We start from the raw sequence: 19004 nt of genomic DNA, 5'->3' as shown, positions 1-19004 counted from the left end.
AGCAAAATGCATTGCATTAAAAGAACACAATCAAATTAAATGAAACAGTAAAATTAATGCTAATTAAAAGCTAACCTGAAAAGAAAGGTTTTTAGCAGTCACTTGAAAATGCTTACCGAACCCGCCTCTGTGTCTTTGGTAGGGTGTTCCACACTTTAGGAGCATAGATTAAAGGCTACCTCCCTAATCTTATTTTGAGTGGGGTATTGTACTTCTAACAAACCAGCAGTAGAAGACCTCTTTAAGAGCACTCTTTAAAGAATATAGAACAGCTAGGATTCTGTAACGTAGGCTGGTCCTAAGCCATTAAGAGCTTTGTATACAAGTAAAAGAACTTTCAAATTAATTCTAAAGGATACTGGGAGCCAGTGCAATGTAGCTAAGATGGGAGTGATATGCTGTTGCTTCCTTGTTTTTGTTACAATTTTAGCTGCAGAGTTCTGGAGTTGAAGCCTCTCAATAGACTTTTTAGGAAGACTGGTAAAAAAGGCATTGCAGTAGTCCAATCTACTTGTAATAAACGCGCAAGTTAGCTTTTCAGCATGTTTCTGGGTAAGGAAGGGCTGTGCTTTGGCAATATTTCGAAGATGAAACAATGCTCTTTTGGTCACCTTGTTTGGGAATTTAAACTCAAATTGATGACCAGGCTTGTTACTTCTGATTTGATGCAGGGATTCAGGTTCCCAAGTCTTGTGGAGAGTTCGTCCCTTTTGGCTTTGGGGCCGACCAAAAGGATTTCTGTCTTATCTTAATTTAGTTTTAAGAAATTTGTACTCATCCAATCATTGACAGCAAACAGACAAGTAGTGAGGGAGCTCAATGTAGGGCTGCAGCTATCGATTATTTTAGTAATCGAGTATTCTACCGATTATTCCATCGATTAATCGAGTAATCGGATAAGAAATACTTTTGCTTTATTAAAGAGCAATAGTAAATATACAAAAGAGAAAAGCTGTCCACACAAAGCTGTCCATGCGACGCTGTGATTTACTGAAAAAGAGGCGAAATAATAATTATTATTGATATTTATTACTAGGCCTAAATATCATACTCAGTGTTGGAAATGAACTTTTTCTTCCTGTGCATTCTTCCTGTGGATTCTAAATTCTACCAGCCACTCATATTTTTTTACCAGCCACCATTTTGTAATCGCACTTTTGTGTGTAACTAACTTTTGTGTAACATTTGTCTTGCTTTGAAAAAAAACAACAACATAAAAAGTATTAATTTAATATATATTCACCTATGGTTATCCATTTTTAATTCTCTCTCCCTCACACCACACACACACACACACACACACTTCAAATGCACAAAAACAAAATACAGACACCCAAACAGCGGTGCACTGTAGATCCATTTTAAGTCAGAACCTTAACAGTCTTTTAACATCAAACTTTAACAAACTCATAACAATCTACCACACACACACACACACACACACACACACACACACACACACACTCACACACACACACATGCACGTCAAGTAACCAACATTTGAGCCCCAGTGGCCTGACTTTGCTCACAATGATGATGTAAGAGTCTTAATGCTGACAGACCGGCCACAATGTGACACAGGCTGGTTCAGTGGCAGACAGGTAGAGACAGAGACAGACTGCTAACTGTGGTCTGCTTAGGCACATGGAGCCTTTTAATCAGAATAGTAGCCCAATCAGAATAAAAATGCCTCATATAAACGCCTCGATCAGAATAAACTGGCCGATCCGAATGAAATTTCATTCCGTTTGAGAGGGGTGGTATAACCCTTTCATAATCCGGTCGATGGATAAAATTTCGTCATGTAAACACTCATTCCGATCACTTTCTTTATCTCGCCTCTTTCTACAAATGCTCGCGCATTTAACGTAAGTAATGTCAATTACGTGACCCTTTTTTTCCGGGAGGATTCGAATGGATGTGCTTGTTATTAACCCTGGGCGCTCGGGCTTGATGTAGGCGGCGCAGCCCGTTTTTATATCAAGTCCTGACTCCGCCTCTCCGGGCCAGTTTCGGTTTGCAGCGGTGGAAATTACAAATGGACCCAATCATTGCGGGGGCAAAACAAAACGTGTTTTTCTGACACTTATGGAGTCGTATGTTTTGATAAAACTGTTGCTTCATCAGAAAGAACAGCAGTAAAGAAATAACCGATGCAGGTCCATCTTTTAAAAACGTAAGCCCATGTTAGAGTGCTGGATTCGGTGTTTTGCGCATGTCAGAAACTTTTATTCTGATTACATACTGTGGAGCATGTAAACACACATCTCAATACGATCGTTATATTTAGTGCTCATGTAAACACTTGCGTGACGAGTCGCCAAGTTGGCAACACTGGATCCCAAACTTTGGACACTTTCTGTCGTTTCCTCTGGCCTGTCTTTTCTCTTCGCCCCTTGCTATTTTCTCTCTTTCTCCAGTGCGTTGTGCGACAGTAATAATCATCCGTGCGAAACACAGTGAGCGTGTATATAGTTATTTGGATTAAACGAAGCTTCGATGCAAAGAATTTGCATCGATGATTTTTAGTAATTGAGTTCCTCGAGTTTCTCGAGGAATCGTTTCAGCCCTAGCTCAATGCATCTGCATGATTTGGCTCTACAGAAATTTATACAACAGTTAGTTCCGGTCGAGCAATTTGATTGGACAAGAGGCATTCCATGAGTGCTGATATACGGTATAACAGCACTGGGACGCTGTACTGTATGTATCACTCCGCTTCACAGGTGTTGTAATGTAACCTTGATTAGGCTGCGTTCACTTTTGTGTGGAGAAAGCTCTGCCTGGAGCGCTTCTTGTGAGGAGAAATAAAAAGCGGATCACCACAACGTCATCTGACGTTAGCTGAGTAGCTGGCTAGTTAACCAGCTGGTTAGCACTTCTAGCAGACAATACAGTGTTGTGCAACAAACAAATGCTTACCAGATATTCCCAGTACACGTCTACACAAAACTCTAACTTCATTCGCACCTAGCGACAGGGCACATATGGATACATTTGACCTTAATTATGAACGGTCGGCCGAGGCGGAAGATTGGGAAGAAAGTAAGCCGAAATCGTCTGTGCTAAGCTAAAAGTAGCTAGCTAGCCCGCAGTCGGGAAACAGTTTACCTGTTGCTTGGCAACACTTGGTAGTGGAATCCTGAGGGAACTGTTTTTGTTGGCGGAGACAAATAACAGACAAAAATCATCTGTTGTCTCAAATTACCATTATTTGATGAATAGCTTTGTTTATACAACTGTTGTATAAAAGCAATATCACACTCGAGGTCGTGCTGTTGTACTGTATATCAGCACCGCTGTGATTATCTTCGGCACTCAGCCTGCGGCCTCGTGCCTACGACCGAATCACAGCCATGCTGATATACAGTACAACAACACTCCTTCTCGTGTGATATTGCTTAAGTATAGTTGTGCATCATCAGTGTAGCTATGGAGATTGATATTATGTTATCTGATGATATCATAGCATGTAAAGTGAAAAAAGCAGGGAAACAAGACAGCTTGCTTGTGCAACACCAGAAGTTAGGCTTATATCATGTTTCTCTGTCTGCGAAACCAGCCCTAAGAGTCTAACAGCCCTGCGACATTGAATTTTGTGGACACGTCTCTGCCAGGAATCAAACTTGGGTCTTCCACTTGAGAGTCTACAGTCTAACTCCCTGTGGACCACGTGACCCATTAAGTGGTGAACAGAGCGACCGACCGACCGCCATCCATAGAGACCCTGCTGTTGTGGGGCTTAAAAGGAAGGTTTGATATGGTCCTGTAGTAACTTAGGACCCCACAGTCCAAATGTGATTTCTTCCACAAAACAGCTGCAATGCACAGCACAGCTGTGTAGTCTACAAGATGCTGCTATATAACGATAGCTAGCTAGCTAACATTTGCATATGTTTACATAGCCATATATAACTACTGAATTGTAATGTAAGTAGGGGAGGGCCGGGACGAAAGTATAGGGGGGACGGTTGCAACACGGACCTTTTCTCTTGTAACACGGAAGTCAGGAACTTGCCGTGAACACCACACGAGGTACATCCCGTCATTGAGTCCACATCAAAAAATCAGCCCGATCCGATCACTTTTGCCAGAGTTACAGCAAAAACAACGATTTTTCACTTGGTAAGTAAAAAATACAAAACAGAAGTGTTTTCTGTTTTTAAGGTTATGTTTATTTGTTAAAGATTGTAAATGTATATCATCTGGTAGACCTATCCGTAGGCTAAGTATCAGTGAAGGTTTCATTTATCATGCGAGCCTGTCTTTTGTGCTAGTCAGGGTATAGTTGACGGAGACAGGGGAGGGACGAAAGTATTGCGGTGATACTTTTGTCCCGCTATTATTAAAGATGTATTTCTTTGCTCTTTATGTTTGCAGGAAATGCCCAGGGTTAGGGTGAGGAAGACCAGCAGAGGTCTTACCAGTCCAGAGGTCTTTGCTAGAGCATGTCAGGCTGTTTTATCTGAGGGACAGTCTGTAACAGGTGCTGCTAAGGCTCATAGAGTATGCTATACCACTTTATACAGATATGTTAGGAGGAAAAATAAGGACAGCGCTGCATGTGCTCCAGGTTACAGGGCTCACAATAGGGTGTTCTTTGAGGAGCAAGAGGGTAGCCTCAGAGATTATCTGCTAAAGGCTGCAGATATTTACTATGGGCTGAGTCCTCGTGAGGTAAGCTTAGACAACTGTGACAGTTCATGTTAGAGCATGTCAGGCTTTATTGCTAAGGCTCATGGTGTGTGAGAAAAAAAAAAACAGGGTCAGCATTGCACGTGCACCAGTTACAGGGCTAACTAACAAACTACCAAATATGAAATCAATTTTATGTCTTCAGAATTCAATTACAAAGTTCATAATCATTCATAAATTGGCCTAAGTTCATGCAAATTCATAAATAATTGATAAGTTACAAGTTAATTAAGTTAAAATCAATAAATAGATATTACAGTTCATAGGTTAAAAATATTGACAAATGCATAAATAATAAGTTAAGATAATTAGGTTAAAAATACATAGATACTACAGTTCATGGGTTAAAAATGTTGGCAAATTCATAAATGATAAGTTAAAAGATAATTGAGTTAAAAACAATATAGATAATATAGTTCATTGGTTAAAAATGTTAATAATTCATTGTGGCCCTTTAATGTCCGCAGGTTCGTAGGCTTGCCTACCAGCTGGCCAAGAAGCATGAATGTGGTTATCCGAAGACCTGGGATGCCAACTAGATGGCCGGGAAGGACTGGTTTACCAGCTTCCTAGAGCGGAATCCACAACTTTCCATTTGTCGTCCTCAGGCCACCAGCCTTTCAAGGGCGACAAGCTTCAATCCCACTAATGTGGCAAACTTCTTTTCAAACCTGTCCAAAGTTCTGGACCGCCACTGCTTCCAAGCAGAAGACGTCTGGAATGTTGACAAGACCAGCACAGTCACTGTCCAAGTACCCGACAAAATAATTGCCAGCCGAGGAAGGAAGCAGGTTGGAGCAATGACATCTGCGGAGAGAGGGACATTAGTCACCGTGGCATTAGCTGTCAACGCTCAGGGTAACAGCATACCACCCCACTTTGTGTTTCCCCGTAAGATTTACCATGACCACTTTGTCCGTGATGGGCCCACAGGCTGCATCGGCTCATGCAGTGGGTCAGGGTGGATGCAGGAGAATGACTTCCTGACATTCCTGAAGCACTTTGTGAATTACACCAGAGCATCCCCTGAGTCAAAAGTGCTTTTGCTTCTTGACAACCATGTCTCTCACCTCTCGCTGGAAGGCATAGAGTATTGCAGAGCCAACGGTGTGGTGCTGCTCTCCTTCCCCCCCCACTGCTCCCACAAGCTCCAGCCCCTGGATCGCAGTGTTTTCAGCCCCCTGAAGAGATACATCAACACAGCTACGGATCGCTGGATGATGGGAAATCCTGGAAAAACCATGACCATTTATGACTTACCAGGTATTGTGGCAACAGCGCTTCCATCTGCTGCAACACCATCCAACATAACAGCCGGCTTCAGGTGCATGGGAATTTGGCCGTTTAACCCCAACATCTTCGGTGAGAGGGATTTCTCACCTGCTTATGTGACAGATAGACCTGCACCTCCATCAACTACTGTGGAGCCAGCACCACCTGCCCCGGACAAGCCAGCACCAACCCCATCGCTCATCTCAGCCAGTCCTTTCCACTCCACTGCTGAGGCTCAAGATGAGGACTTCAGTCCGGAGGTGCTCCGGCCTTTCCCCAAGGCTGGACCTAGAAAGGAGCAGAGAAGGGGGAGAAAAAGATCAACCGCCATCCTCACTGACACCCCTGTGAAGCAAGCCTTGGAGGAGGAAAAGGCAAAGCGGATGCCAAAAGCAAAAAGACTATCTGTACAGGCTACCTGTACAGAAAGAGCCTGCCAAGCCTGCCAAGCCTGCCAAGCAGGGAAGTGGTCCTCCTCATGCAGGTAACGAATCAGAATGCATCGTCTGTGGTGAGGACTTCATCTCTTCCAGGCCAGGTGAAGTTTGGGTGCAGTGCATGTTCTGTGAGGAGTGGGCACATGAAGCATGCACAGAGAGAGACAGCATATATCTGCTACAACTGCGAGATTGAATAAATAATAAGCTACAGCAGTGATTCTCAAACTTTTTCATATCAAGGACCCCTACTTTAGTCCGCATTAGGGCCACAGACCCCCATTTGATGAGATTTTGTCTCTCAGACCAAAATCTGAGAATATTTTTATTGTTAGATATGATTTTGTGTGAGTCATTCCATGACTATCTGTATTGTAGGTAGAGAGATAACAGAGAAACTATGATCAAAACGGTCATTCTTCTACATTTTCTGATTGTGTTAACTTCTTATAAATGAAACAATACTGAAGTTTAACACTTTATCAATTAGCTATATTATGCTGGGGACCCCCTGGAACCCCCTCAAGGACCCCTGGTGGTCCCCGGACCTCACATTGAGAACCACTGAGCTACAGCATCTATATCTGCCACAACTGCGAGAGTGAATAAATAATAAGCTGTCACTTTACAGTTTATGGTTGCACCTTTTATTTAAAAAAAAATCCATTTACTTAACTGGCTAGTTGGCACTGAAGCGGTTTTTACTAAGAGTCCGGACCAACTCTGCAGTGGAGAACTGGCACTTTATTTCGGTACAGCAGCGAACATAATGCACGGCCTCTCGGTGACGTTCTAAGCTCTTTTCCCGCTAACTATGGTAACTTTACTCACTTAGCATCCTGCAACTGACTCTGGCTGCGGCTAAAAACACACTCACTTCCTACTACGTCACCCGTGCAGGTTACCCACAAGGCCACCTTCTTAAAGGGGCAAGGCTTGATAGAGCTATTCAAGTCATTTGGTGAAAATTCCTGTATTTTTTCATATCGCAATATATATAGCAGAAAAAAAAAATATTGCAATGTCAGTTTTTTCCAATATCGTGCAGCCCTAGTTGAATGTTTACAAAATGTTTTCTGAATCAAAATCAGTTACTTAACTGGTTAGTAATTGGCACTGAAGCCTTTTTGGCACTGATGCCAGCAGATGGCGTTCTTGTGTTTTTTGTTTCTGTTTTACAAATGTTTTACAAAATGTTCTCTGGGTAGCCTATGTAACAGAGGAAAAGTTTACCTACTAGGCTAATTGCACTACTTTTGAATGTCTGAATCTTATTTTCCATGGTGACCTGAAAACAAACAACAAAAACATATCACAAAAAACAATGAATAAATGTTTGTGCACCATCCATTGTTCCAGGCTACTTTGTATTATTTTTAATGTAGGCTGATGTTCTAAACAAGTGACTGAATGAAAATGCCCTTGATCAGTTTTACTTAATTGACTGCCTTTGTGTCTATACAACTAACATTAATTGGTTAATGGTAAAAAAAAAGTTCTCTGGAATAACTTACCTTGAGTGAAGCCTTACTGGTCCATTTATTTAATTGATTATCTTTGTGTCTAGGCCTATATCCTAGGCTACAACTGACATTGATAGGATAATGGGCCCTTATCACTGCAGACATTTTGACTTGTCATAAATGGGTTGACACAGGTGTAACCATTAAAGAATAATTAACTTTTCATTATTCTACAGGTTACACCTGTTTACCCCTCTATGACAAGTCAAAATGTCTTGTGGAAAGGGCCTATGCTAAAAGAAAAAACGTTATCTGAAACAACTTACCTCGAGTGAAGTTGCTGGTTGGTTTGCTTCGACTGTCCTTGCTGTTAATGAAAAAGGAACGCGCATGATTTGGAGATGGAGTGCACATGATGGGTACGTGATTATGCACTAAGGTGAGTTTAACGCATTGGACCAATTTCATACAATTGTGACATTTAACATGATAAATTGATTTGAGAGTAACATGGTCATTTGCTTGGAGGACTAACTGAAGCATTAATGAGTGTTATATGCCAGAAATATTAAGTACTTGTTTTGTGGTCGATTTATCCAACCGATACTGTGTTTCTTTCGTCCCGACAGAGAGGGGCGAAAGTAACAATGCGCAATGTCAATTTCCGGCCTGATTGCGTCCCACTTGTTTATCCAAAATTTTAAAAAATGGTTGGTATTGGTAGAGGACATGTGTATGTTGTTCACAATAAAATATGTTTACTATAAATAAATGCATCTCTGTGCAAAGAGGGAAATACAAAAAAGTTATACTTTCGTCCCGGCTCTCCCCTACCTGATACACCCTCTCTTGCACCAACACTTTGGGGTCTCATTAATGTCCTGGTAGCTGCTAAGAAAGCAGCCATAAAGTTTGGCGAAATCACAGACCTCAATAATGAACTGTTCCTCCATTTTTCAAACTCTCAAACTCTCATTTCACTAGTCAGGTGAGATGGTGTCCACTGATGAATCAATTGTGTGGTGAAACTGGGGCGGGAGTGTGCATGATACGAGCACAAATGCTATTTTTTCACGAGAGCAAACCCACGTCTCGCTCCACCTGCCAGTTTGCCCGCTTCTCCGCGTCTCCCGCACACCTCACAACAGCTATTTCTATCAGGTAAGGATAGGCAAGCAGGCCGTGCTAATGTGATACTAAAGGCAGTCAAAAAAGTTTGAAAGTAAGTGATCACGACCTCTAATCACTTTAATCCCATACACTAGTTGTTGACAAGAACCCCCACTCATAGTTTTGAGCAGTACAGCAGGAAAAACAGGAAAATATTGCTGAAGATAGATGGGCAGGCAAGGACCAAAGCAGAGAGCATGTGGACCGTCACAAGTGAAGTCAAGTCAAGCAAAGTCAGGCAAAGTCATGTCAGTTTGTAAGCTTTGAAATACATAAACCTGATATATATTGAAATAAAAAGCAAATTAAAGCCCCTATGTGTAGGATTTGAAAATTGTTGATTTTAGCGACTCCTAGTGGTAGTGCCAAAAAGACACTTGACGCAAACGTCTTTGCAACCTCTTAGCGGCATGTGCGATACCCCGCTTTATACAGCCACAATATGTAAACAAAATACTGCTGCAGATAACTGTAGCTCAAACATTAGTTCCTATATTAATCCTAATGACAGCATTGTACTATAAAGTAGTTTGCTATTGTGAGAATTTGAGTTAACATGTTTGGGGGATCGCTGTCGTTGTGACCATCCAACATTTACTATTCTGATGCTCCGAGCTGCAGCTAATGGTTAATGCTACCGCTAACAAACCACACGAAACACAAATCAAATAAAGTAATCGGAGTATGGAGTTGCATTAAATGTGGCTATTACGGCTGATCAAGATGGCAGAAGGCAGGACACATGAACCGGACACAAGACATCGGAACCAGATGGCAAATGCGGACTAAACGACATGATTACAACCTGCACACACGCTGGACAGAAGGAACGACATGGTCTGCTGACAAATGTAAGTGGCTATGATAGTTTCGTTCCCTTCTGTACCCCCCACTCTCTCTGTCGGTAGCCGGCTATGTACCGACAACTGAAGCTAATTTGCTAGGCTAGGTTACAGAGCTAAGTCAAGTCGAGTCACTGCTAAACGTCAAGTCAAGTCATTGCTCAGGTCAAGCAAGTCACAAGTCAAGTCACCATGAAAGAAGTGCTTAAAACAAGAGAGAAAGGGGTACAATGGCAAGCCATGTCATGAGAAAACTGCACCTGTTAGTTAGTTAGTTAGTTAGTTAGTTAGTTAGTTAGTCTCTACAACTAGGGATGGGTATGGTTAGGATTTGATTAATACCAATACCACTATTGATGCTGCTTATCGATACCAATACTTATCAATACCCTTTTGAATGCAAAATACATGTTGTTAAAAATATTATCAGTACTACTTTTATATTAGTTTGGGCAAAACATATTTAACAAAATAGTTTTGTTGATAAACATGATGATGGGACCAATTGGTATAGATACTTGGTCTTCACTAACTTGATGGGAATATGACTGTAATATAGTGTGTGTCCACAAAACACTAGTTATTGCTACCTTTGTGAGCTGCAGGTATGTTTTTCTTTTCAACCTCCTTCTTAAAAATATAGGCTGCTCTGGTTACATTAGGTTACACTACTGACATTTTAAAATCACTTATTACATTAAAACAGACATATATGATAGCATATAATATTGGTATGCTATGTCATCTCTAAGCATTTTGTCATTTTTCCTTTAATTAGCCCTTCCATTGACAGTTTTCAACATAGAGGATAGTGACGTTAAAATAGAGAGTTGAAATGACTGATATTAGGTGTGGAGGGTGACTAGCATGTCTGGATGATCATGGCAGTTTTGAAATCTTTATCTAAGACCCTTTGAATGTTGAAATAGATTATTATACCCGCAACAGTTTCCCACTTCCCACACGCGAGTACCTACTGTATAGGCAATTGTTCAAATTGCACGAAAATGAAACATAGGAGCCTATTCTATCTGATGATTACTATTTTCTGCTGTGGATTGTGTAGACTAATACATCCATAAATTTAGAACACTGAAATTGTAATCCTCATCAAGGAAAAATACCATCTTGTTTGCCTGATCTCGCAGGATTGCATTTGTCACACAGTTGATTAGAGAGAGGAAGAGACCATTCTGCGGTTACATGTGACATTTTTTTTCATTCTGAATGAAATTATTCCGGAGGAAGATTGCTACGCAAGTGTTTACATAAGCGCTAAATATAACGATCGCATTGAGATGTGTGTTTACATGCTCCACAGTATGTAATCAGAATAAAAGTTTCTGACATGCGCAAAACACCGAATCCAGCACTCTAACATGGGCTTACGTTTTTAAAAGATGGACCTGCGTCAGTTATTTCTTTACTGCTGTTCTTTCTGTTGAAGCAACAGTTCTATCAAAACATACGACTCCATAAGTGTCAGAAAAAGACGTTTTGTTTTGCCCCCGCAATGATTGGGTCCATTTGTAATTTCCACCGCTGTAAACCGAAACTGTCCCGGAGAGGCGGAGTCAGGACTTGATATAAAAACGGGCTGCACTGCCTACATCAAGCCCGAGCACCTTGGGGTTAATAACAAGCACATCCATTCGAATCCTCCCGGAAAAAAAGGGTAACGTAATTGACGTTACCTGCATTAAATGCGCGAGCAACTGCAGTTGCCGGAGACCTGTCTTCAGACCATGCTTCAGACTTCAAGAAATAACAGAAAATAACCGCAAAATGGTTCCATGCAGCTCTCCCAAGATAATCCAAGTCTCTTGAAGCCAGCAGATCCCAAATTGACTTGAAAAGACCGACATTTACGCCAGACTAGCTCGAATTAGCAGAAACAAGACTTCCGGTTTGGCCGTGTAGCCTTCAAAATAAAAGCGTGAGATTTTAAAATAGAAATACTGTTTAAACCAATTGCTTTGTATTTAATCATCAAATTCAATGTCAACACCCATATTAATGTTTGATGTCATAATAATAATGAAAAATGCCAAAATGTGCCATTTTTAACTATAAACGCTGCATGTATTACACTGTGAAGAATACATACAGAACAGAGACTAAAGTGGACATCAAACATTATGGGTGCTGACTTACTGAATTTGACGATTAAAGAGTGGTGATTTCAGCTAAATAATGGTGTAAATGTTGGTCTTTTCAAGTCAATTTGGAATCTGATGGCTTCAAGGCACTTGGATTATCTTGGGAGAGAGTTTTTTTTTGAAGTCTGAAGCATGGTCTGAAGACAGGTCTCCGGCAACTGCAGTTGTTTTGGAGAAAGCTGCATTGTACTTCCTCCAGGGATCTCCGGGACTGTTTTATGGACTAAGGAACTTTACCCAATTTTCTACTGGCATGGGGGTGAGTAGATAATGACTGAATTTTCATTTTTGGGTGAACTATTCCTTTAAGGTCAGAGAAATGGTTTGGTCATGGTTAAATAAGAAAAACGTTCAGTAAAAATTTAAATTTAAAAACCGACTTACGGTTGAAATGTCCTTTGAAAAGGCTGGGAATCGAACTCTGGTCGCTGACATCAAAGGCAAACGTGTATGCCCATCCACCACCCGGACCTCTATGCTCTTTTCACCCACCGTGCTACTTCAATGTGACGCTACTTGCTGTTTATAATCGTGTCTCCTTTACGTAACCGTTTCGTGCTGGGAAAACGTAAATTTAACACTTTACGTTTCCACCAACACGTAATTTGCTGTTAACATGTCATGTTATTTCACGTTTTTCTGTGAGATCAGTCAGTCCTACTACTACAACTGTTAATTCCTAACACTACAACAACTTAACAGTACCATACAGTCTACACATGTTAAATTATGTGATGCAGTAATTGTGGCTAACTCAAACGTTTGAATTCCTTCATGTATCTAGAGGAAAAAATATGACTTTTGCTGTCACAGACAGCATGCTCAAGCTGCAGCCTCATGATTTCATTCAGTCCATTTTGGTTCAGTTTAGCACAGAATAGAAGGTAACCTATCTGGTGGAATGGTTAATTGGGTAGCACAGAGGGGAATAATGAAATAGAATTCATCTGTCAGGGGCTATAGCAGGCTCTTAGGTGACATAACACACCCCTGGTGGCCATGCTGGAGGTCCTCAGCTCTTGGGCAGCAGTGGCTGTAAACATAAAACTTGGCCGTCTCAACACTGTAGAATAGACATGCTTAATTTCTGTGCTGTATTTGACTGGGAATTGATTATTTAATCATTGACAGTCACAGATATTTGCAGCACAGCTGTAATGGTGTTTAATGGGACAACATTTTTCAACAATCTAAAACATCAGCGGTAAACGTCAGGTTTTGGTGTCAGTCCCTCACTATCAAAGAGCAAGGGCTTCTTTCTAGACTCACCATTTTGCACCGATGTTCAACAATCGTACAGGTCAAAATCCATCATAGAAGATGCAGAGATACCAAATTCTACACTGACTGTAGCCTAAATAGTCCAGAATGCAATGCAAATACAGATATATTGTGTTTGTAGTAAGGGGTGTAATTCTCACTTTTGCTCTGCTGGAAACTCTTGCTCTGTTAAATCTTGCTATGGCTATCATTATTGCTCTCTCCACCTTCATGTGTAACCCACAGCTGAGTACAACACATTCTCTGGGGGTTGTCGAAAATCATTCTGGGAAATGCAGGAAATCACTAACTGAAGTAGAAGAGGACCAGGCAGGTTGAGGGAAAGTGGGTATAACGAAAAGGTGAATTACACAATATACTTTGCAGTGGAGTATTGTTATCCAGTTAACTTCGTGTCCATCTGTTGAGATGTAAACTCAAATTTGTTCCATTTATCCTCAAATTGTCCTTGAATTCTGAGTACATGTGTTACCTTTTCCATGGGAAAAATCTGTCGCACTATGTCCAACCACTGGTCGTGAGCTGGAGGGATCAACCCTATGGCTTTCTTATTGGCTGCTAGTCATAGCCTCACCAATTATTTATCATCACCAAATACATCTTCATGTTTCCAGGGTACAGTACAGAACATTTCTTAGGAAACTCATATACAAGAATACCTTTTGTCCCAGAACAGCTGTAGTTTCTGACAGTTCCAAAATACATGTGAGTGATTTGCATCCAATTGACCTTACCTTCTCCAACACGGCTGAGTTTGAAGTTGTCTACCCTTAACTAAAGGTGTTCTAAAAAAAAATGACACAAACTTCCAACAGAATTCCTTCCATCTCTGTGAAGTAGTGAATGTGTTTTATCTTACATGTTACACCAGTCATCATTTTAGATTTCAGTATCCAGTTCTGCTTCTGTTTAACTACAGTAAACCAATTCTTTAATGTAAATGCTGTGATTGGATCCGAAATGACACTGCCAGTTCCATATCCCCCACTAAGCACTGAATGATGTAATCTTGAATCTTTGCTTCCATATCATTCCATCTTGTAATGTATTTAGGACTACAGAAGCACACTAATGGTCTCAATTGTGCTGCATAAAAGTATTCCTTAAGGTTTACCTCCCTCATCTTTGGGAAGATTTCGGTTCTCATATCTAGTTCTAGGCTTCTTTCCATTCCACATAAATCTGGAAACCATCTTGTCCCATATTATTAACTGATTTTGAGGTGCCATTACTGGCAAGGACTGAAAAAGGTAAAGAAGCCTTGGACATATATTTGTTTCATCACTTCTATTCTTGAACTAAAATCTAGTGTTAAGGTGGACCATCTGTAGTGAGTCTAACAGTGTTAGCTCGCTTTAGCTAACACCATTAGACTCAAGTTTGTTAATCTTCCATGGCAATTTAAGAAATAAATATTATATAAATATTATTAACCAAGTAATTTCATGAGGCAGCACAGGTGATAAGCACATCACAGAAAACTGGACATCTGGAGATGCTGTCCTTGCAGATAGAGGGTTCAATATCAGAGATACTATAGGCAGGCAACACTTAAAAATACCAGCATTCACCAAGGGCAAACGGCAACTGCATCCAGTAGAAATAGAAGTAATAAGGGCACTTGCTGCCATTTGAATCCATGTAGAGAGAGTCATTGGTCTTGTCAGGAACAAGTACAGCATCTTACAGAGCGACATCCCCCTGTCTCTGTACCAGGGGTCTCAAACTCAATTTACCTGGGGGCCGCTGGAGGCAGAGTCTGGGTGAGGCTGGGCCGCATCAGGTATTCCACAAGAAAAGCTTTGTTAAAAAAAATTCCAATCTTCTCAAATGTCTTTATTTTTATTTTTTAACACAAAATAAGATTTAAACGTCTTTATTAACAGTTCTTTAACCTCAATGGGTTCTTCTGAATATGAATTGTCCTGAACATGAATGGAACATTGAAGAACATGAACTGTTCTTCTGAACATGGCTTCTCTTGCCTACTCCTTGCTGCTAGAGACCTGGCAGTAGTCATAGAAACAAAAAAAACAAATGACATCATATAGAAATATATGTAGTGTTCATCGTGTGAGGCAATGCAAATAGCGCGATGCAAATAAAAAATAATGACCCACAAATAACGGTGCGACCCTATAATTGGTCCGGGTTACCGGGGACTGTTATCGCCGACGGACAGGTGTCGCTATGTGACTGCAGACTACATTAGGCTACATTGAGTTCCTTACTTTTCTTTTATCCCGCCGCGTACGCATCACTTTGATTTATTTTGTCAGAGAGAGACATATATACGTATAATGTCCCGCTGGGCAGCAACTTTAAAAACTTTTTTTTGGAAGTGTTGTGAACGCAGCGCGCTGGGACGAATGTCCGCGTGTGCCCAATAGAAACGAGGCAGCCAGCCAGGCACGGAAGAAAACTCTCCATGGCAACGCTGCTGTAACTTTCACTCATTGAGAAATGTTTCTCTGCTTGCATCAAGCCCGGTCGATGTCCCACCCCCGAGAGCCATATACCCCACCGTGATTGGTAGGTTCGTTCAGCTCCGCACACAATACTGTAAAGTGCCATCCATATAAAACTCGCGGGCCGCACTAACATTAAACTTTCATATTAAGGTGGGGGCCACAAAATATCGTCTCGCGGGCCGCAATTGGCCCGCGGGCCGCGAGCTTGAGACCCATGCTCTGTACCAAGCAGCAGCAACTCAAGGACAGATCACATCCCTTGACAAGATAGTCACAGTTTGCTGTGTCCTTTGCAATATTTGCCCCTCTATGTTCTCCACAGAATAGCTACGAACAAAGAACATCAGTAGCACCATGAACTTATGGATACATTGTACCTGACTTTTACTGAGCCTGCAATATGTGTGACACTTGCTTAGTTGATGGTACCAAGATGCAACTAGTTTGCAGCACAGCAATACTAATAAAAAGGAAGAGTGACTGAGTAACTGTGGGATACAGTGAAAGTGCCTTCATTCCTTGTTCTCTATGGGGGACGCAGCAGTCAATGTTTCACCCATCCTATAAGCATTGTCTTGAAAAGTGCCTATGGGTGAATGTGGAGTGGAGTGTTTATCACTAATCACTTATCACAACGTTTACCCTTGACAGTATTGTCATCCAAACACAACCTGCAGCTAACATGCGTCTCTTTAAAAGCCTTCACCTTCATTTCGGTCTTCTTATGGTTCAGAGATTGTGAGGTGAATGCACTTGGTAAGGTGAGCTGCTATAGTACCGTGACGTGCCGCTCACGCTACATGTGCTTTCTCTTGGCTTATAGACACAAATAAAAAGAAAACATGCAGTTGGTCATCTACCTCTTGTGTGTGTGTGTGTGAGAGAACTATAAGACAATCAACAGATTGATGCTAACCAATGTTTAGAAATCCAGCGCTATAGTGAGAGAGACAGAGAGACAGTAAATGTGGCAATTGTTAGATGGAAGGGATACACACACACACACACACACAGTGATGATTCATATAACATCTCTGTTGACAGAGGCATCAACCACACTTCTTGCCAGCTTTAAATCACTCCTCAAGGCTGCTATGTTAACATGCACACACACACACACTACACACTGAAGTGTGATCATTTCATTAACTGTTGACAAGAACGGTATACCTTTTTCTTTTTACATCTACCCCTCTAACAGAGCATTTTCATAAGACAAATTGAATATCAATGTTCATCATCATCTTGAAATCAAATTACAGTAACTTATTCACTTTAATAATAACACAAAGGAGAGTTGCTTTGACTTTTCATAATGCAGATTTATTAATCAGGGCAGTGCAGGGCATATGCTGACTGACATGAAAAACATCACTTCATCTCAAGTGAGTCATGGAAACATGAGACTACTAGTATGGTAGTCAATTTGTTACTCGCATTGCAGAGCAAGAAGCTTTAGTACAAAGAGACAATTCTATTCTGTTTTTCCCAAAGCATAGCATGGAGTGGCCCCTTTAGATGAACCCTGAAAGGTTTAGCGTCCATTCTGGTTTCCTCCTTGCTGGTTCAGTTTGTAGTTTTGGTCTCCCCGACCGCCTCCATTCCTGGTGGAGAAGGAAAGGAATCACACTCAGATTTTATTTGACAAGATAAAATGTATGTATTACTTTAAAGACTACTAGTCACTGTCATCATAATGTGACAGTGGTTGAGTTTGGGAAGAACCGTACTGGTTTCCTCCTTGCTGGTTCAGGTTGTAGTTTTGGTCTCCCTGACCGCCAGGCCTGGTGGAGGAAGAAGGGAATCAGATTCAGGTTTTGTTTGGCATGATAACATTTATAATATTTAAGTCTTTTACATCTTTAATCTTTTTAGCAGTTTAGCAGCAGATATGAACAGTGTTTACTAGTTGGAGTCTTTACCTTCTATTGCCAGGTTGGCAGGGCCTGGTGGGGGGTATGCAAGGGATGGGAGGGGGTATGCAAGGCATTGGACGGGGTATGAAAGGGATGGGAGGGAGTATGCAAGGCATTGGACGGGGTATGAAAGGGATGGGAGGGGGTATGCAAGGCATGGGACGGGGCATGAAAGGCATTGGACAGGGTATGCAAGGCATTGGACGGGGTATGCAAGGCATTGGACAGGGCATGCAAGGAGGGGGTATGCAAGGGAAGCAACCTAAATTTAACAAAGATAAAAATGTTTATGAACACATGACAGCAAATCAGTATTATAACATTGTTCTGATTGCTCCGTTTTGTAATTTTAATTATATGTTTAAAATAATTATATATATATATATATATATATATACATATATGTATATATATATATATATATATATATATATATATATATATATGTGTGTGTGTATATATATATATATAACGCTTTATAACAAAATCAGACTGCTGGCAGGACTAAATTAAACATTGGATAAAACATTTAGACTAGTAGATGAATAAATGCAAGTAAACAAAAGCTAGGTTATTGCATGATATAGCATACACCCCTTACTTTATATGTAATCCACTTAATAACTTTATCTTTATATAGCTTTACATATAGCTTTATACATTTTATATAGTCATACATGTTCCAAAACTGAAATTTACTGTATTTACCACATTCCCCAGGATCAACCATGAGGACGACCAGCATCAACACAGCGAAGGCCACAGCACACTTCATCCTGAAAACAAGAACCAAACAAAATCAGACACATTTCAACCCAATTCCACTCTCAGAAGAACTTACTTGACTACAACAATATGACAAAAAATCCATTAAATTGAATGAACAATTTTTTTTTCAGAAGCTTTTGTGAAGTTTTTTTGTTTTTTAATTTAATTTAAACATCCAACAATATCATTCAGACTACAAATCACAATATACATTCAGTGTCCTTACTTGGATGGATCCCAAGGACATTGTCTTCCTCATATTAGTGAAATGATGTTGAAATATTTACTTCTTACCTTTCCACAGATTGAGAGTCAATGTTAAAAGGCTGTCAAAAACAGCAAAGTGAAGGGTGTTAGATCTACAGGTGATGTGAATCTTGGCATCTGACAGTTGAGAGTTGAGTACACCCATCTTTATATGGGCAAGGCTGGCTTGGTTTATGGGTGGGTATTAGTCTCCTTTTGGTTTATTTCCTCAACGTGTGTGTAGTATCTTGCTGGCTGGACATACAGTCTCATTGTATTTCGTA

At 40.7% G+C, this 19004-nt stretch overlaps 2 protein-coding genes across 5 annotated transcripts in view; one reads left to right on the top strand and one right to left on the bottom strand.

Moving 5' to 3' along the window:
• LOC139912423 (exostosin-1) overlaps positions 1-19004 on the top strand; it is a 357310-nt gene that overhangs the window by 117599 nt on the left and 220707 nt on the right. The gene's annotated exons all lie outside the window — the stretch shown is intronic.
• LOC139923578 (uncharacterized) lies at positions 17092-18877 on the bottom strand. The gene is made up of 5 exons (XM_078289738.1): positions 18769-18877; positions 18415-18482; positions 17713-17968; positions 17521-17574; positions 17092-17394 (listed from the first exon to the last, which is right to left on the bottom strand). Exons 2-5 carry the CDS (start codon positions 18479-18481, stop codon positions 17325-17327), a joined length of 447 nt encoding a protein of 148 aa, XP_078145864.1. The 5' UTR covers position 18482; positions 18769-18877; the 3' UTR covers positions 17092-17324.

The sequence above is a fragment of the Centroberyx gerrardi genome, chromosome 18 (assembly GCF_048128805.1).
Source record: "Centroberyx gerrardi isolate f3 chromosome 18, fCenGer3.hap1.cur.20231027, whole genome shotgun sequence".
NCBI classification, from domain to species: Eukaryota; Metazoa; Chordata; class Actinopteri; order Beryciformes; family Berycidae; genus Centroberyx; species Centroberyx gerrardi.
The sequence above is the reverse complement of the archived record's forward strand: the minus strand, read 5'-3'. Positions and strand labels throughout refer to the sequence as shown.